Source organism: Schistocerca gregaria, chromosome 2 (genome assembly GCF_023897955.1).
Source record: "Schistocerca gregaria isolate iqSchGreg1 chromosome 2, iqSchGreg1.2, whole genome shotgun sequence".
NCBI classification, from domain to species: domain Eukaryota; kingdom Metazoa; phylum Arthropoda; class Insecta; order Orthoptera; family Acrididae; genus Schistocerca; species Schistocerca gregaria.
The window spans coordinates 417,898,414-417,913,465 of NC_064921.1; the positions used below are offsets into that span (position 1 = coordinate 417,898,414).

A 15,052-nucleotide genomic window follows, 5' to 3' on the forward strand; every position below is an offset into this window, starting at 1 on the left:
GTATAACATGTTATATATCCTTACGTTCTGTAGAAACTGAAATTTGTTCAATCTGAGTATGCCTTGTTAGGTGTTAGAGAGGGCCTGAAGGCCCTCATCTTGCCAGGTAAAAGAAATGCATAAATAAATAAGTAAAATAAATCTATGCGAATCAGAAAAATGGATATACTTAAGTATGTATACAGTATGGTCTATTGATCGTGACTGGGCCAAATATCTCACAAAATAAGCGTCAAACGAAAAAAACTACAAAGAACGAAAAATGTCTAGCTTGAAGGGGGAAACCAGATGGCGCTATGGTTGGTCCGCTAGATGGCGCTGTGTTTTATAAAATAGGGACCCCTATTTTTATTACATATTCGTGTAGTACGTAAAGAAATATGAATGTTTTAGTTGGACCACTTTTTTCGCTTTGTGATAGATGGCGCTGTAATAGTCACAAACATACGGCTCACAATTTCAGACGAACAGTTGGTAACAGGTCGGTTCTCTAAATTAACATACAGAACATAGTTACGTTTGAACATTTTATTTCGGTTTTCCAATGTGATACACATAGCTTTGTGAACTTATGATTTCTGAGAACGCATGCTGTTACAGCGTGATTACCTGTAAATACCACATTAATGCAATAAATGCTCAAAATGATGACCGTCAACCTCAATGATTTTGGAAATACGTGTAACGACATTCCTCTCAACAGCGAGCAGTTCGCCTTCCGTAATGTTCCCATATGCATTGACAATGCTCTGACGCATATTGTCAGGCGTTCTCGGTGGATCACGATAGCAAATATCCTTCAACTTTCCCACAGAAAGAAATCCGGGGACGTCAGATCCGGTGAACGTGCGGGCCATGGTATGGTGCTTCGACGCCCTATTGTCCTGTCATGAAATATGCTATTCAGTGCCGCTTAAACCGCACGCCAGCAATGTGCCGAACGTCCATCATGTTGGAAGTACATCGCCATTCTGTCATGAAGTGAAACATCTTGTATTAACATTGGTAGAACATTACGTAGGAAATCAGTATACATTGCACCATTTAAACTGCCATCGATAAAATGGGGGCATACTATCCTTCCTCCCAATAATGCCCCACCATACATTAACCCACCAAGGTCGATGATGTTCCGTTTCTCGGAGCCATCGTGGATTTTCCGTTGCCCAAATAGTGCATATCATGCCGGTCTACACTACCGCTGTTGGTGAATGGCGCTTCGTCGCTAAATAGAACGCTTGCAAAAAATCTGTCATCGTCCCGTAATTTCTTTTGTGGCCAGTGCCAGAACTGTACACGACGTTCAGAGTCGTCGCCATCCAATTCCTGGTGCATAGAAATATGGTACGGGTCCAATCGATGTTGATGTAGCACTCTCAACACCGACGTATTTTAGATTCCCGATTCTCGCGTAATTTGTCTGCTACTGACGCGCGGATTAGCCGCGACAACAGCTAAAACATTTACTGGGGCATCATCATTTATTGTAGTTCGTGGCTGACGTTTCACATGTAGCTGAACACTTCCTGTTTCCTTAAATAACGTAACTATCCGGCGAATGGTCCGGACACCTCGATGATGTCGTCCAGGGTACCGAGCAGCATATATAGCACACGTCCGTTGGGCATTTTTATCACAACAGCCATACCGCAACACGATATCGACATTTTTCCGCAATTGGTAAACGGTCCATTATAAGACGGGTGATGTATCACGAAGCAAATACCGTCTGCACTGGCGGAATGTTACGTGATACCACGTACTTATACGTTTGTGTCTATTACAGCGCTATCTATCACAAAGCGAAGAAAGTGGTCCAACTAAAACATTCATATTCCTTTACGTACTACACGAATATGTAATAAAAATGGGGGTACCTATTTTAAAAAAACGCAGTCGATATCCGTTTGACCTATGGCAGCGCCATCTAGCTAGCCAACCATAGCTGCATCTGGTTTCCCCCTTCTAGCCTTACGAGTTTAGTTCCTTGTAGTTTTTTCGTTTCATTCTTATTTCATGAGATATTTGGCCCGGTCACTATCAATGGATCACCGTGTATATATCCCACATCTCCTAAACCAATGGACCGATTCCATCCACTGGAAAGAATCACTGTGGTATTCAGAACCACCCATCTATCATTGGCTTGGAGGTGAAACATCAGTGTAGCCCACATAGTGAGAATATCCACAACTTAGTCATCCAGTATTAAAAAATAAGGCCACTTAGGGACTTGCAACAAACTTTAGTCATAATTTGAAATCTTTGTTAAATATTTTTTCGCTGACAAAATGACGAAAGGAGGGAATTTTATCTCTTTCTACTTTTTCGCTGTTAATGCAGTAAAACATCCACACGAATGTTTCTGTTTGTTACTTCTTTACAAATATTATACTTGTCACACTTTTCCGTACAATATTCACATATGCCAGTGAATGTATCAGAAAAATTACATACCTATAACTCAATGTTCCGGAGATATGACGCCATAAACGCAGAATGCCTAAAAAATTACCACGTCATTACTGACATCTAAATTTCTGACTTCGTTACTACTAAAGCTATTCGAACACTGTACGCAAACAGTATCCCCATTTGCCGCTGAATGTACTGCAAAATTATATCACTTTGCTACACACAGTTCAGGAGATACGACGTCAGCGACACTGAGATGCTTCAGAAACTGCCGCATCATGCATAACCTTTCAATTTATTACTTCTTGACTACTGACTTTATTCACAATACATTTCGCAGGTAGTAGGCACATGCACCACTCAACATATCTGCAAAATTATATAGTTGTACAACATATAGTTTAAGGAGATACGATCTCTTGAATATTAAGCTGCTTGAAAGTGAAACTGCAGGACGCCATTTGCTAAACATAGAGCTGAAATGTGTTTACAAAAATTCGTGAAATTAGTTAAATACGTATGAAATATATTTGACATTTGCTAAGGGAACAAATCCACGGGTAGAAAGCTCATTCTAAGCCCATGGAACATTTTCAGTCAAATTTGGCACACTTATTATTTACAATCTAGAAAGAAGTAATGTAGATGTAAGAGCAACTAGCGTCCTATTGGGGCTAGTGTTATAACATAGAGACAGAAGGAAGGACGAGGAGATGGACATAAAAAGAGGATTAGATATACATAGATAGGGGAAGGAAGAGACAGGCAGAGAGTTGGGGGAGGAGGAAAATGACCATGTGAATTGGGGAAGAGGGAGAAAGGGGAACGGAGGAGATGGGCACAGAAAGGAGAGTGGGAGGTCAAGATGGACAGAGAGAGGGAGAGGACGATGGAGAGAAAGGAAGAGGCTGACAAAGAAAGGGGCAGCAGAAAATGGAATTAGAGGGGCAGGACTTGATGGACAGAGGAAGCAGTAGATGAATAGCGGGGTGAGGAGTAGATTGACTGAGAGAAGGTGGGAGGAGGAAATGGATAGAGAGGTGCAGGAGGAGACTAACAGAGCATGGGGGTGGTGGAGATTGACAGAGGGAAGGGTGGAGAAGATTGACAGGGAAAAGGAAAGACGGATAGAAAGAGGAGGGAAGAGAGGTGGATGAAGTGAGAGAGGACAGGTAAAAATAGGAGGAGTGGGAGGGCGATACAAAGGAGAGGTAAGAGGAGATGGACGGTGATAGGGAGCAAGAGGAGATGGACAAACAGAGGAAGAAGAAGTAAATGGACAAAGAGAAGAGCGAGGAAAAGAACGGATTAATAGAAGAATGAAATAAATAAATAGCCAGGCATCACCACGTATCTCAGATAGTAATAAATAAAGAAATAACTGTGCAGCACGTTAAAAGATCACTACTTCAAAACCCACTGCCTCCCACTGCGATGCATAATTTTGAAATTTGGTTCAAATGGGCGTACAACCTTCCTCTTCCTCTCTAAGAGCGCAAAAGTGTGGCGCCCTGAGACGTCACTTCGAGCCCGACGTTGCTTCAGACAGCAAGGTATCGACACATGAGAAAAGATCACTACCCTGAAGCTCATGTGACGTGTATGTTGAATTAGTGATATCACATTGGCATCAGATTTCACCAAAACTCTGCCCAGCACCAGCGCGGACTTATTGCACTATGGGATGGTCTCGATACCCCCTCTAACTCCTTCTTTTGACGCCTATGCGATGGGGGCCAGAGCTACGGCGTGCGGCGTTGAAATCACCATGTTTTCTTATTAATGGCTGAGGAAAACATTATGGACACACAAGGAAGTGTATCAGATTGATACGATTACTCCTCAACGCTTATAAATGGTGTCAATGAAACCACGCCTTTCTTTGGGATGTTGATTCCCACACATTTCGCGATCAAAACAAACAAAAAAAAACTATGAGCAACGGAAGGAAGTTCTCCACAACCTTTCACACTACTAATATCCCCGGACGTGTCAACGCTTCTCTAAGAATATTCTGGGACTGCATCCCGTTTGGACTGGATCATAGCCGTTTGAAGTAAAGCGTGACAGCAATTTTTGGTCTGGTGTACAGATTGCAATCACCAGTGACCGTTGAAAACCACTCGACGATATTTGAATTAGATCCTAAGTAGTAAAGAGTACTTACGCATTTTCAGCCCTCCGTTTCAAGTGCTCCTGCTGCTTGATAGCGGTAGCGTGTGACAATGACACTTGCATGAATCAAACGGGAGATGGTCTCTCTAAGAAGCACACAGTTCTGCAACAACCTTGTGGCACTCACCCACGTATCTTGACAGTTATAAAAATTTACCTGTGGAGTAGTGCTAGGCGCCTACAGGCCACTCTTTCACACCAATATGATTCAACGTGTGTGCATGCAGATGCCTTCGACTGCTTCACAGATTGTCTTTGTAAAGGCAAACTTTTAAAACTCACAATGTAGGTGGGCAGGTACCACAGACGGTGCTCCTGAGCGGTGGGGTTCTTACAGGGACCTTTTGCCCTTTTATTCACGCAATATCAACGTCACACACTTCCCATTCCCTCTCTCCCCACCACGGTTCTCGTGATCACGGAGCAGGAGGGCGTGAAACACCACCCTGTGCTGCTACAGAACACGTTAAAATATTGTAGAAGTGTTTACAGGTGTCCTTAGTGGCTCCAACTTATACACAAGAACAACATTATGATCACGCTGCACTCCAAATATGTGGGATAACGTTTAATGGGGATGCCACCCTAGAGGTGGGCTGAAACGTCCGGAGGTGTCAGCAATGTCTAATGTTGTCTGGATCGTCGTCCTGTTGTTCATTGGACTGCAATTTGTCGTTTTCCACCGCGAAGCGGGTGGATAATCAACGCCCAAGGGGAAGGGATTGTTTCACTGACGTCGTTTATGACACTCCCTGAAGCCTGTTCTTGTCAATTCTGACCGACGGAGTGTTTGAATTGTTTCCTTCGGTCACCCATAAGACAAGTGCTTGGTTTTCAACGCTGGGCGTCGCAGTTCTGAGGTCCATTGCAGAGGCGTCGATAGAAGGGGTGAAATGTGTGTAAGAGGGGGAGTGGACGATGCGCAGAAATGTGGTGCATTTTGGTGTCAGAGTGTCAACATTTACCCACCCTACCCCTCACGTGAACTTCTGAGCTCTGGTCTTCGCATGTGTGGACACCTTGTTGTTTGAAGTGTTGCCGAGGGTGCTCTAAAAGAAGTTGTGGGTACCTATGAGGCAGATTGCAAATTCCTACGAGGCAATGGGACATAATTACCGGGTTTCGAGAAGTGTTGTCCAATGTAAATGTGGGACTGTGGGGAGATACTAGATATACAGAGTCAGTCACTAACTATTGCCACCTAGAATAACTCCGAAAGTAGGAGTTGAAACGTTTGTGGGACATAAGTTGCATGGAACAACGGGGGACATAATATGACATTGGTTTTTTGTTGCTGGTGGGGTTGCGTAAGAAAAAAAGAATTGGAAATTTGTGGTAAGGTATTATGGGACCAAAGTGCTGAGGTCATCGGTCCCTAAGTTTACGCACTACTTAATCTAACTTAAACTAACTTACGCTAAGGACGACACACACCCATGCCCGTAAGAGGATCCGAACCTCCGACAGGTGGGGGGGGGGGGGGGGGGGCGGAGAAGTGCGGGCGATGACAAGACGCCTCAGACCGTGTCCGTGTGCCTACACTGCGCGGCGGGTCGTGTAAGAGATATGAAGGGTAACTTTGTTTCTTTAAGTGAGATGCTACAGTTGGGTACTTATTTTCTGATAGCGGCTATTGAAACGTATCCAATGATGTGGAACAGTATGGTCTTTCAAGGTCAACTAAGGTCACAAACGTGGCATGAACGTCCATTTACGGAAGGGGTTCGAAGTGATAGCCATTGGTATCAATGCAGCGCTGCAGTTTTCTTATCATGGATTGAGTGGTATTCCATACCACTTCGGCACTTATGGAAGCACATGCTCTGACAGTTCTCTCTAGTATATCACGCAAATAGTAAATATTCGCCGAACACTTGCCATTGACATGTAAAAACCACTCGACGATTTCGCAGTACAACACTAATAGAAACAGTAAGATAGTATCGTCGAATCAAGCGAATGTGTGTGATGTATTCCTCCGAATAACAAATCGATAGGCTTATCATTTACGGAGAACGTCAACGAAATTCAGTGAGAGCTAGAAAGTTACAGCTGAAACATATCCTCAACGTACTCACCCTACATTTAAATATGTGTATGATAAATTGAGAACAACTTGACCTTTGACGCATCGCCGGCCGCGGTGGCCGTGCGGTTCTAGGCACTTCAGTCCGGAACCGAGTGACTGCTACGGTCGCAGGTTCGAATCCTGCCTCGGGCATGGATGCTTGTGATGTCCTTAGGTTAGTTAGGTTTAAGTAGTTCTATGTTCTAGGGTACTGATGACCTCAGATGTTAGGTCATATAGTGCTCCGAGCCATTTGAACCATTTTTTTAACGCATCGGAAACATATCCGGCAAAGGAAAGTTACTAACGAGGAAATGGAAACTGGTACTCTTGCCACTGTGGTTCGTGATCCTTGTGCTAGTTCGCGTCAAATTGCAGGGGAATCTGGCATGACCCATAGAAGTGCGGTTCGTGTTCTGCATTCCGTAAATATCATCCTTACCATAGTCTCCACCAAAAATAAACTGCTACGGATTGTATGAGTCGCAATGAATTCTGCCAATGGGCTCACTTTCAGATTCAGAAGGATGAAACATTTATTAATTTGATTCTATTTAGATACAAGGATACATTCACAAACCGTGGAAATGTTAATTTGTATAACATGCCTCGTTGGGAAACTGAAAATCCATGTTGGCTGCGGCAAGTTGCAGACCAAAAAATGGTGGTCGGTGAATGTGTGATATGCGATTCTGGAGGACGGAAATATAGGCACCTATTTCATCGAAGGGAATCTTAATGGTAGCAAGTACACCATATTCCTTCAAGAAAAATTAGGTCTGTTATTGGAAGAAATACCTTTCGGAACAAGGAACAGAATGTGGTATCAACACGATGGGTGTCCGGCAAATTTTTCGCTGATGGCTAGAAATGAGGTGCAGAGACATTTTCCAAATCGTTGGATTGACGCCGAGGAGATTGTCGTGATCGGCTGGTTCGCCAGAATTGAGGCCTCTGGATTTTTTTTTTCTTGTGGGGATTCGTAAAAGACATTCTACACCTGAAGATATGTGAAAGATAACTGGCAGAGCATGAGCTTCGATACGTGCTAATGTGATAAGGAATACTTACTCAATCCATGATATGAAGATTGCAGCACTACGTTGATAGCAATGGTCATCAGTTCGTACATCTTCTGTAAATGGAACTTCACGCCGCTTTTGTGACCTTCATTGAGCCAGCTGGTGTGGCCGTGCGGTTCTAGTTGCTTCAGTCTGGAACCGAGTGACAGCTACGGTCACAGGTTCGAATCATGCCTCGGTCATGGATGTGTGAGATGTCCTTAGGTTAGTTAGGTTTAAGTAGTTCTAAGTTCTATGAGACAGATGACCACAGATGTTAAGTCCCATAGTGCTCATAGCCATTTGAACCATTTTTTTGACCATCGTTGACCTTGAAAGACCTTACTGTTTCACACCACTGGATTCGTGCCCCCCCCCCTTTTTTGACCTTCGTTGACCTTGAAAGACCTTACTGTTTCGCACCACTGGATTCGTGCCCCCCCCCCTTTTGACCTTCGTTGACCTTGAAAGACCTTACTGTTTCACACCACTGGATTCGTGCCCCCCCCCCCCCCCTACCACCTGACTCCATGAACCATGGACGTTGCCGTTGGTGGGGAGGCTTGCGTCCCTGAGCTATACAGATAGCCGTACCTTAGGTGCAACCACAACGGATGGGTATCTGTTGAGAGGCCAGACAAACGTGTGGTTCCTGAAGAGGGGCAGCAGCCTTTTCAGTAGTTGCAGCGGCAACAATCTGGATGACTGGCTGATCTGGCCTTGTAACAATAACCAAAACGGCCTTGCTGTCCTGGTACTGCGAACGGCTGAAAGCAAGGGGAAACTACAGCCGTAATTATCCCGAGGGCATGCAGCTTTACTGTATGATTAAATGATGATGGCATCCTCTTGGGTAAAATTATCCGGAGGTAAAATAGTCCCCCATTCGGATCTCCGGGAGAGGACTACTCAAGAGGATGTCGTTTTCATGAGAAAGAGAACTGGCGTTCTACGGATCAGAGCGTGGAATGTCAGATCCTTTAATTGGGCAGGTAGGTTAGAAAATTTAAAAAGGGAAATGGATAGGTTAAAGTTAGATATAGTGGGAAATAGTGAAGTTCGGTGGCAGGAGGAACAAGACTTTTGGTCAGGAGAATTAATGGTTATAAATACAAAATCAAATAGGGGTAATGGAAGAGTAGGTTTAATAATGAATAAAAAAATAGGAGTGCGGGTAAGCTACTACAAACAGCACAGTGAACGCAAGGTAGACACGAAGCCCACGCCTACTACAGTAGTACAAGTTTATATGCCAACTAGCTCTGCAGATGACGAAGAAATTGAAGAAATAAAAGAAATTATTCAGATAGTGAAGCGAGGCGAAAATTTAATAGTCATGGGTGACTGGAATTCGGCAGCAGGAAAAGGGAGAGAAGGAATATGGATTTTTTTTTTGGGGGGGGGGGGGGGCGGGGGAAGAAATGACAGAGGAAGCCGTCTGGTAGAATTTTGCACAGAGCACAACTTAATCATAGCTAACACTTGGTTCAAGAACCATAAAGGAAGGTTGTATACATGACCTTCATATCTCTGATGCGACCCCACCTAGCAACAAAGAACCAACGTCATAATATGGCCCCAGTTGTCCCATGCAACGTTTGTCCCACAACCTTTTAAGCTACTATCACACGTTCTGAGTTATTCTAGGTGGCAACAGTTAGTGACTCAATGTGCATGCCGTGGTGAGTACGGGCTGACATAGGCGTGAGCGTGTGCTGCGGGTTGCAGGCAACGCTGAGCCGTACATCGTGCTGGCGCTGCTGATCGGCTTCGTGACGGTGGTGATCGGCTGCTGGCTGTCGGACAACTGCTGGTCGCCGGAGCCGGAGCAGCTGGTGACGCTGGCATAGCAGCAGAAGCAGCCGCACAAGGCGCCGCCGCAGCTGCTGCGCCTGCCCTGCTGCCCGCCGCGGCCCCTGGCGCTCATCGTGCTCACGTCGACGGCGCCGCCGACGGGGGCCGTGCCCGTGCCGGTGCTCTGCTGCAGCGCGCCCTGCGCCTGCACCAACCCCGTCTAGGGCGGCGCGACTGCAGCCTCTTAGAGCCTAACTCCCGGCACACGAAGCGCCGGAGACAAGTGTATTTCTTGTAGAATGTAGTGCCGCGCCTGGGCCACGCTGTGTCACAAACCGTGAACCTCGACAGTCCGCCACCAAAGCTCGTTTCCTTAGTTGTCAGACTGACGTAAGCTTCCCCGATATGTCAAAGCAAGTGCTATGAGGAGCGCTTTGAAGTAAAACGCTGGTTGGAGGAAATATTTAGCTTTCTCAGAGTTTCAGCGGGACACTAAAGCCGACCACCAGCAAATACGAGAATGTTCAATGAATGAGAGCCGAAGTGAAGCTATAGGAAACGTCACTAACGTTTTTACATTGTGTATGAAATGTCGATGCTCTGATGAGCACAGTCAACAAACTGGAGAGATGAGTAACACCTATCAGACAGGCAGTTAATGTAAATACGTGAAACTGCTTGAAGTTACAGAATGTGCTGTTGCAATAGCTGAGAGAAGTGTAGACCACTATTGCAGGATATACGGGGAACTGATGCTAATCAACGCAGTAAAAAAAAAAAATTTTGAACACGAGAATAAGATTACCCATTTGTTAAACGCAGTAATGCATTTATCATGTTAAGGAGAAGACCACTGTATGTTCGTAGAGTGAACACTGGAAGTACCTTTGGACATATCTTTCATCATACGGGAGGAATGTCATCTGACAAAATGTGGCGTATCGCCTTGAGGTACGAGTAGTAGCATCCAAACAAAGCTTACACGATACACACGGAGGAAGCTCGAAATAAAAATGCATCCAACTCTTGAGAAAGAAGTATGAGGTATTACGGAAGTGTATTAGACGCCAAAGATGGGGACGACAGTAGAATCAGAATCACGTTGTATAAATCGTAAAATGTAAGAACAGCGCTTATTTGTTTATTGTTCGGCTATAGCAATAGTGTCGAACAGTTTCGAATGAAATTAATGATCAATATTTGCACAGCATTGTTACAATGAAGCTGATTTCTTTGTTATAGAGATGCTTGGGGATTAAAGTACCGAAATTCAGTTAGTTTGAGGCTACTGTGACACCACATTTCACATTAAATATTTAGCACTAAAATACTTAACAATCTTCTTACAAAGTAGACCGTTCACTGCTAAAAACTGATTGCTGTGGCCTGTTATGCAAGCTACTCACTTTGTGAATACTGATTAAAACGCGTCACATAAAAGCTAAAGGAAGTGCGTTCTGAGACCCATGCATCACAAGGTAAACGTAATTACGCTCAGCGTTCTATTTCCGCTCTGATTCACAAACGATCTCCCATCACTGAATTTTACTTTTCAATCAGTTTTATATCATCACACCAGTAATTCCAGAAGATCTGTCCAACATATTTTTTATAGTGTTTGCTGACTGAAAAAATATGATGATAATTGAAAGCATTGCAGTTAAAGATATCGTTTGAATACATATTGTTCGCTGGAATAGCTAATTGTATTCGAGTACGTTTCACATTGTCAGAAAAGCATCAATTTATTTTCTGTTTTTAAATACGAAGGATTGATTGCTTGAAATGCAATCGAAATTGCCCAACACGTTAGAGGTGGAGATGTTAGTCCGAATGAAGAGTGTTCTGTTCGGGTCAACACTTCCCTTGCACCCAATATTCATTAATGGCAACGAGCCTCTCAAAGGTACGTACACGAAACAATTCGCCACGAGAATCTCTCTCTACGTAGGAGAATCACTAATCGGGACACAGATATAGCAAGTAACCCAGGGCTTTAATTGATGACGACTGCAACAAACTATCTGGGATCAATGTGTTACTACACTTTTGTGTGTTTTGTATGTATTAGTGTTTTGTATGTATAAAATAGGATAAGCTTTGTAGATGATCTCGTAAAATCGTACTGTGGGCCGATCACCAATAACGATGATAGCTATTTATTATCGTCAGTAATGCTGCGAGGTGTTTGATAAAGAAAGGCCTCAACATTCCGTACATTTAGACCGTGATTAAAAGTATTTATTTTGAGAATGCTATATGCTTAATGACAGTAACAGCAAATAATATTTCTATCTATGGAGCATAAACGTAATCAGTGTGAGCGAAAAGTAATGTTAGTTAACAGATCCTGAAGTCAGAGGCCTAACAGAAATTTTAGCAATTAAAAAAAAAAAGAGAAAGAAACGTTTTCTTTTGTATAATGTATTCTCTTGGTGCAGGGCAAATGAAACGTAAAGAAAAATGTTTCCTTTCCCCTGCACTTCTGATTTTCAGGGTAAATATAATTCCTGGGACAGTTATTATGTAACAGCTATTATGTAACCTGTGTAGTACGAGCTCTGCAAGGCATCTGTTCTTTAGACAGACTCCTTCGTTCCACGATAGATGATGTCATTTGTCATCATCATTAATTGCTGTGTTTGTATATCAATATATAGATAGATGTGAAAAGTTATAGATGTGATGTGAAAAAAATTTTCGTTCTCGCATGAGACCCATGTAAATGTGCACTCTGAATTTGATATTCATATATACCTTACGTGTCTCGATGTTCTTTATTGTTCTTTGTGTGGAATTTATGTCTGAGATCGTATTTTATATGTCAAATGAATGTGTATCTTAAACTTTATTATAAAATTATTTCATGTGTCAAATTTCATTTCATTTTGTTTGGCCCCTGCGAATATCTAAATGTTTTGTTTGTAAACTAAATGTGGACAGGAGTCTGTATGGAAGATGGTACTCAGTTTCAATTTCATTTATTCCCAAGGTTTTACATTCTATGTCCTTGGTATTCATACCTGTTACACCATACATATTCTGACGATATTTTTAGCAGGCGGTGTGCTTGTCGCTGGCTTCTTTAAAAGACAATTTCAGTAACTTTATTTATCTAAGGCGCAGTCACTTACGCTTTCTGCATGGATACCTGCTTCAGTGATCACTAACACTGCATTAAAACTAACAGAAGGCCTAAAATGTGTTGTCTAAATTTCGGATTCTATCGTAACTCAGTAAAATAAAATAGCGCTCTAAAGTAAGAAAAATGTCTGAAATTAATTAATTAAAACTCATAAATGAAAAGTTTACTTGTTTGGAACATTGCATATGAAGTATGTTAAGACTGAGAAAGTAATAAAATACCTAAATAAAATTTTTAAACTAGAGTTGTAAACAGATCTATAACTATTTTCTTACTGTCTTTTTTGTCAAAAGGCTACAAACATTTTTGCAGTTTCTGCAATGAATGAAAGAAACTTTCTTCTGTGACATAAATCTATATCTTTGTGGATGTAATGAGTCAATGCAGTGTTCAAATGCAGTGTTTACATGTAAGACAGATATGTAAAGGAAAATATATGTAAATGTACATTAATTTTAACACTGACTTTATAACAAAGAAAATCACTTAACAACATTACTAGTTATGTTTTCTGCAAGAATGTCACCTAAATGTTCAGTGAAATAAATTGAGGAAAGCGTTGTATATAAAACAATGATTATTTGCTCAATACACCAGTAATAATCTAAAACATGAGTCTCTTTTTAAATTTTTCCTTCAGTCTCCTATGTACCAATAAAAAGTTGCTGAAAGAAATTACCATAAAATATTCTTCTTCTTCTACTAAACCGACCACACAGTCAAAGAACAAAACAGAAAAATTTGCAGAAACACTATGCAGAATAGATAAGGGATATTAAAAGTGATGTCAGATTCTGAAAAAGTGAAAGCCATTTTTAAGTTATCATCCAGAATTAAAATTAAATATTTATGATTGGGCAGAAAAAGTGAAGAAATCAGCTGACCCTTTGAATTATTTCCAGTCAGTAGTGCTCTGCAGAAGGTGATATAAATTTTCTGTTCTACAAATGTTTTCAGAATGGTGAAAAAATTTTCTCAAGCCATAGAAAAACGAACATACAGAAGGCAGCTTATTACCATAGCGCACCAATAATAAAGTGTCTCTTGAATGATCTATGAATGTATCCAGATGTAAGAAAGTCATCATGACACAACTTCAGCTAGGAATATATCGTCGCCACATATATTTATATTTTCAGACTGTCACAAATATAGTTGCGACGTGTGTTCCTGTCCGTAAGAGCAGCAGGCATAACAGTGAAAACCTGTCTGTATATTCATTTAAATTATAAGAAAAAGCTAACGGGTCACCGACAATCATAGATCACTAGAAGTACGACTTGACCGCCTACGTATCATCAGGCACCGTGGGGAACCAATTACTGGACAATTAAGTACTAGTAGAATGTTCCAAACTAACTGTGACCTTGATTCCACTAGACCTGCTTTTTTAAAACTAATTCCCACGAAACCATTGGGTCTCGTCAAACGTGTGGCTTTCTTCTTAGTATTAAAGAATGTAACTTAAAAAATTACGCCACAATAAAATTTAGAAAAAGAACAGAATAATGACCAACCACCATTTGCACACGTTTGTCTGAACAGTCAATAACTAAGTGTCACCGACATCGAATAAGCTTGTCTTTATCGCCTGAGCGGTAGAGGTCACATTGGTACCCGTTGGTACATTTACAACTATAAATTTGCAAGAATTAGGGTTCTCAGTACATGTACACAAAAAATAAAGACTGCAACAGACTTGATGCCAAACCTATCAGGTCAACCCAGCTTTGTTTCATAACCCTTAATATCAAGTACATCGGCGAGAATAAGAAAACTTCGATTCATCTCATTAATATTTAAATTTGGAAGTAATGTTTCATTGTATTATTTTAAACATAAATTTCATTAAGAAGTCTTACCTTAATTTTGAAACAACTTTCGAAACAAATAAATGATATTTGTAATAATTGTCGGTTTTGATTCAAATAATCCATTTACAGGGGTTTCAGATAAAAGTGAATATTACAAGGGGTTCCAGTTTCTGGAAACTTTAAGAAACCATGCACTAGTATATTGATCACAGTATAAACATAGATCAAACCCAGCGTAGTTGTTCAATAATAAGAAAACATTTTTACTAACGTGTGACGAACACGGTGTTCGAAAACTCCCGTTGGACTTCTAGGACTTGTAAAGATGAGTGAATACATAATTTCTTGAATAGGAACCCATGTCCGGACGGTTTCAGTTCAGATGTTTAACTCATTCACTTCTGGTTGAGAAATTCTATCACGCGTGACGCAGTACAGTTATTAGGTAACAATTCGGAAGTAACCATAAAAAACACCCATTATCACCTAAGCATATTTGTTTGTGATAACACAAAACATTACATGTTTACATTATTCCAGAACAAAATAGAACCAGCATACTGTTCGTACAGTACAGTAT

At 41.6% G+C, this 15,052-nt stretch overlaps 1 protein-coding gene across 1 annotated transcript in view; it reads left to right on the forward strand.

Annotated features, from left to right (window-relative positions):
* LOC126323748 (uncharacterized) overlaps positions 1–13,268 on the forward strand; it is a 690,513-nt gene extending 677,245 nt beyond the window's left edge. Inside the window, exon 6 of the mRNA XM_049994749.1 lies at positions 9,448–13,268. Coding sequence (XP_049850706.1) covers positions 9,448–9,569 — 122 coding nt within the window. The 3' untranslated portion in view covers positions 9,570–13,268. The remainder of the gene's footprint in view (positions 1–9,447) is intronic.
* Positions 13,269–15,052: the final 1,784 nt, after the last annotated feature.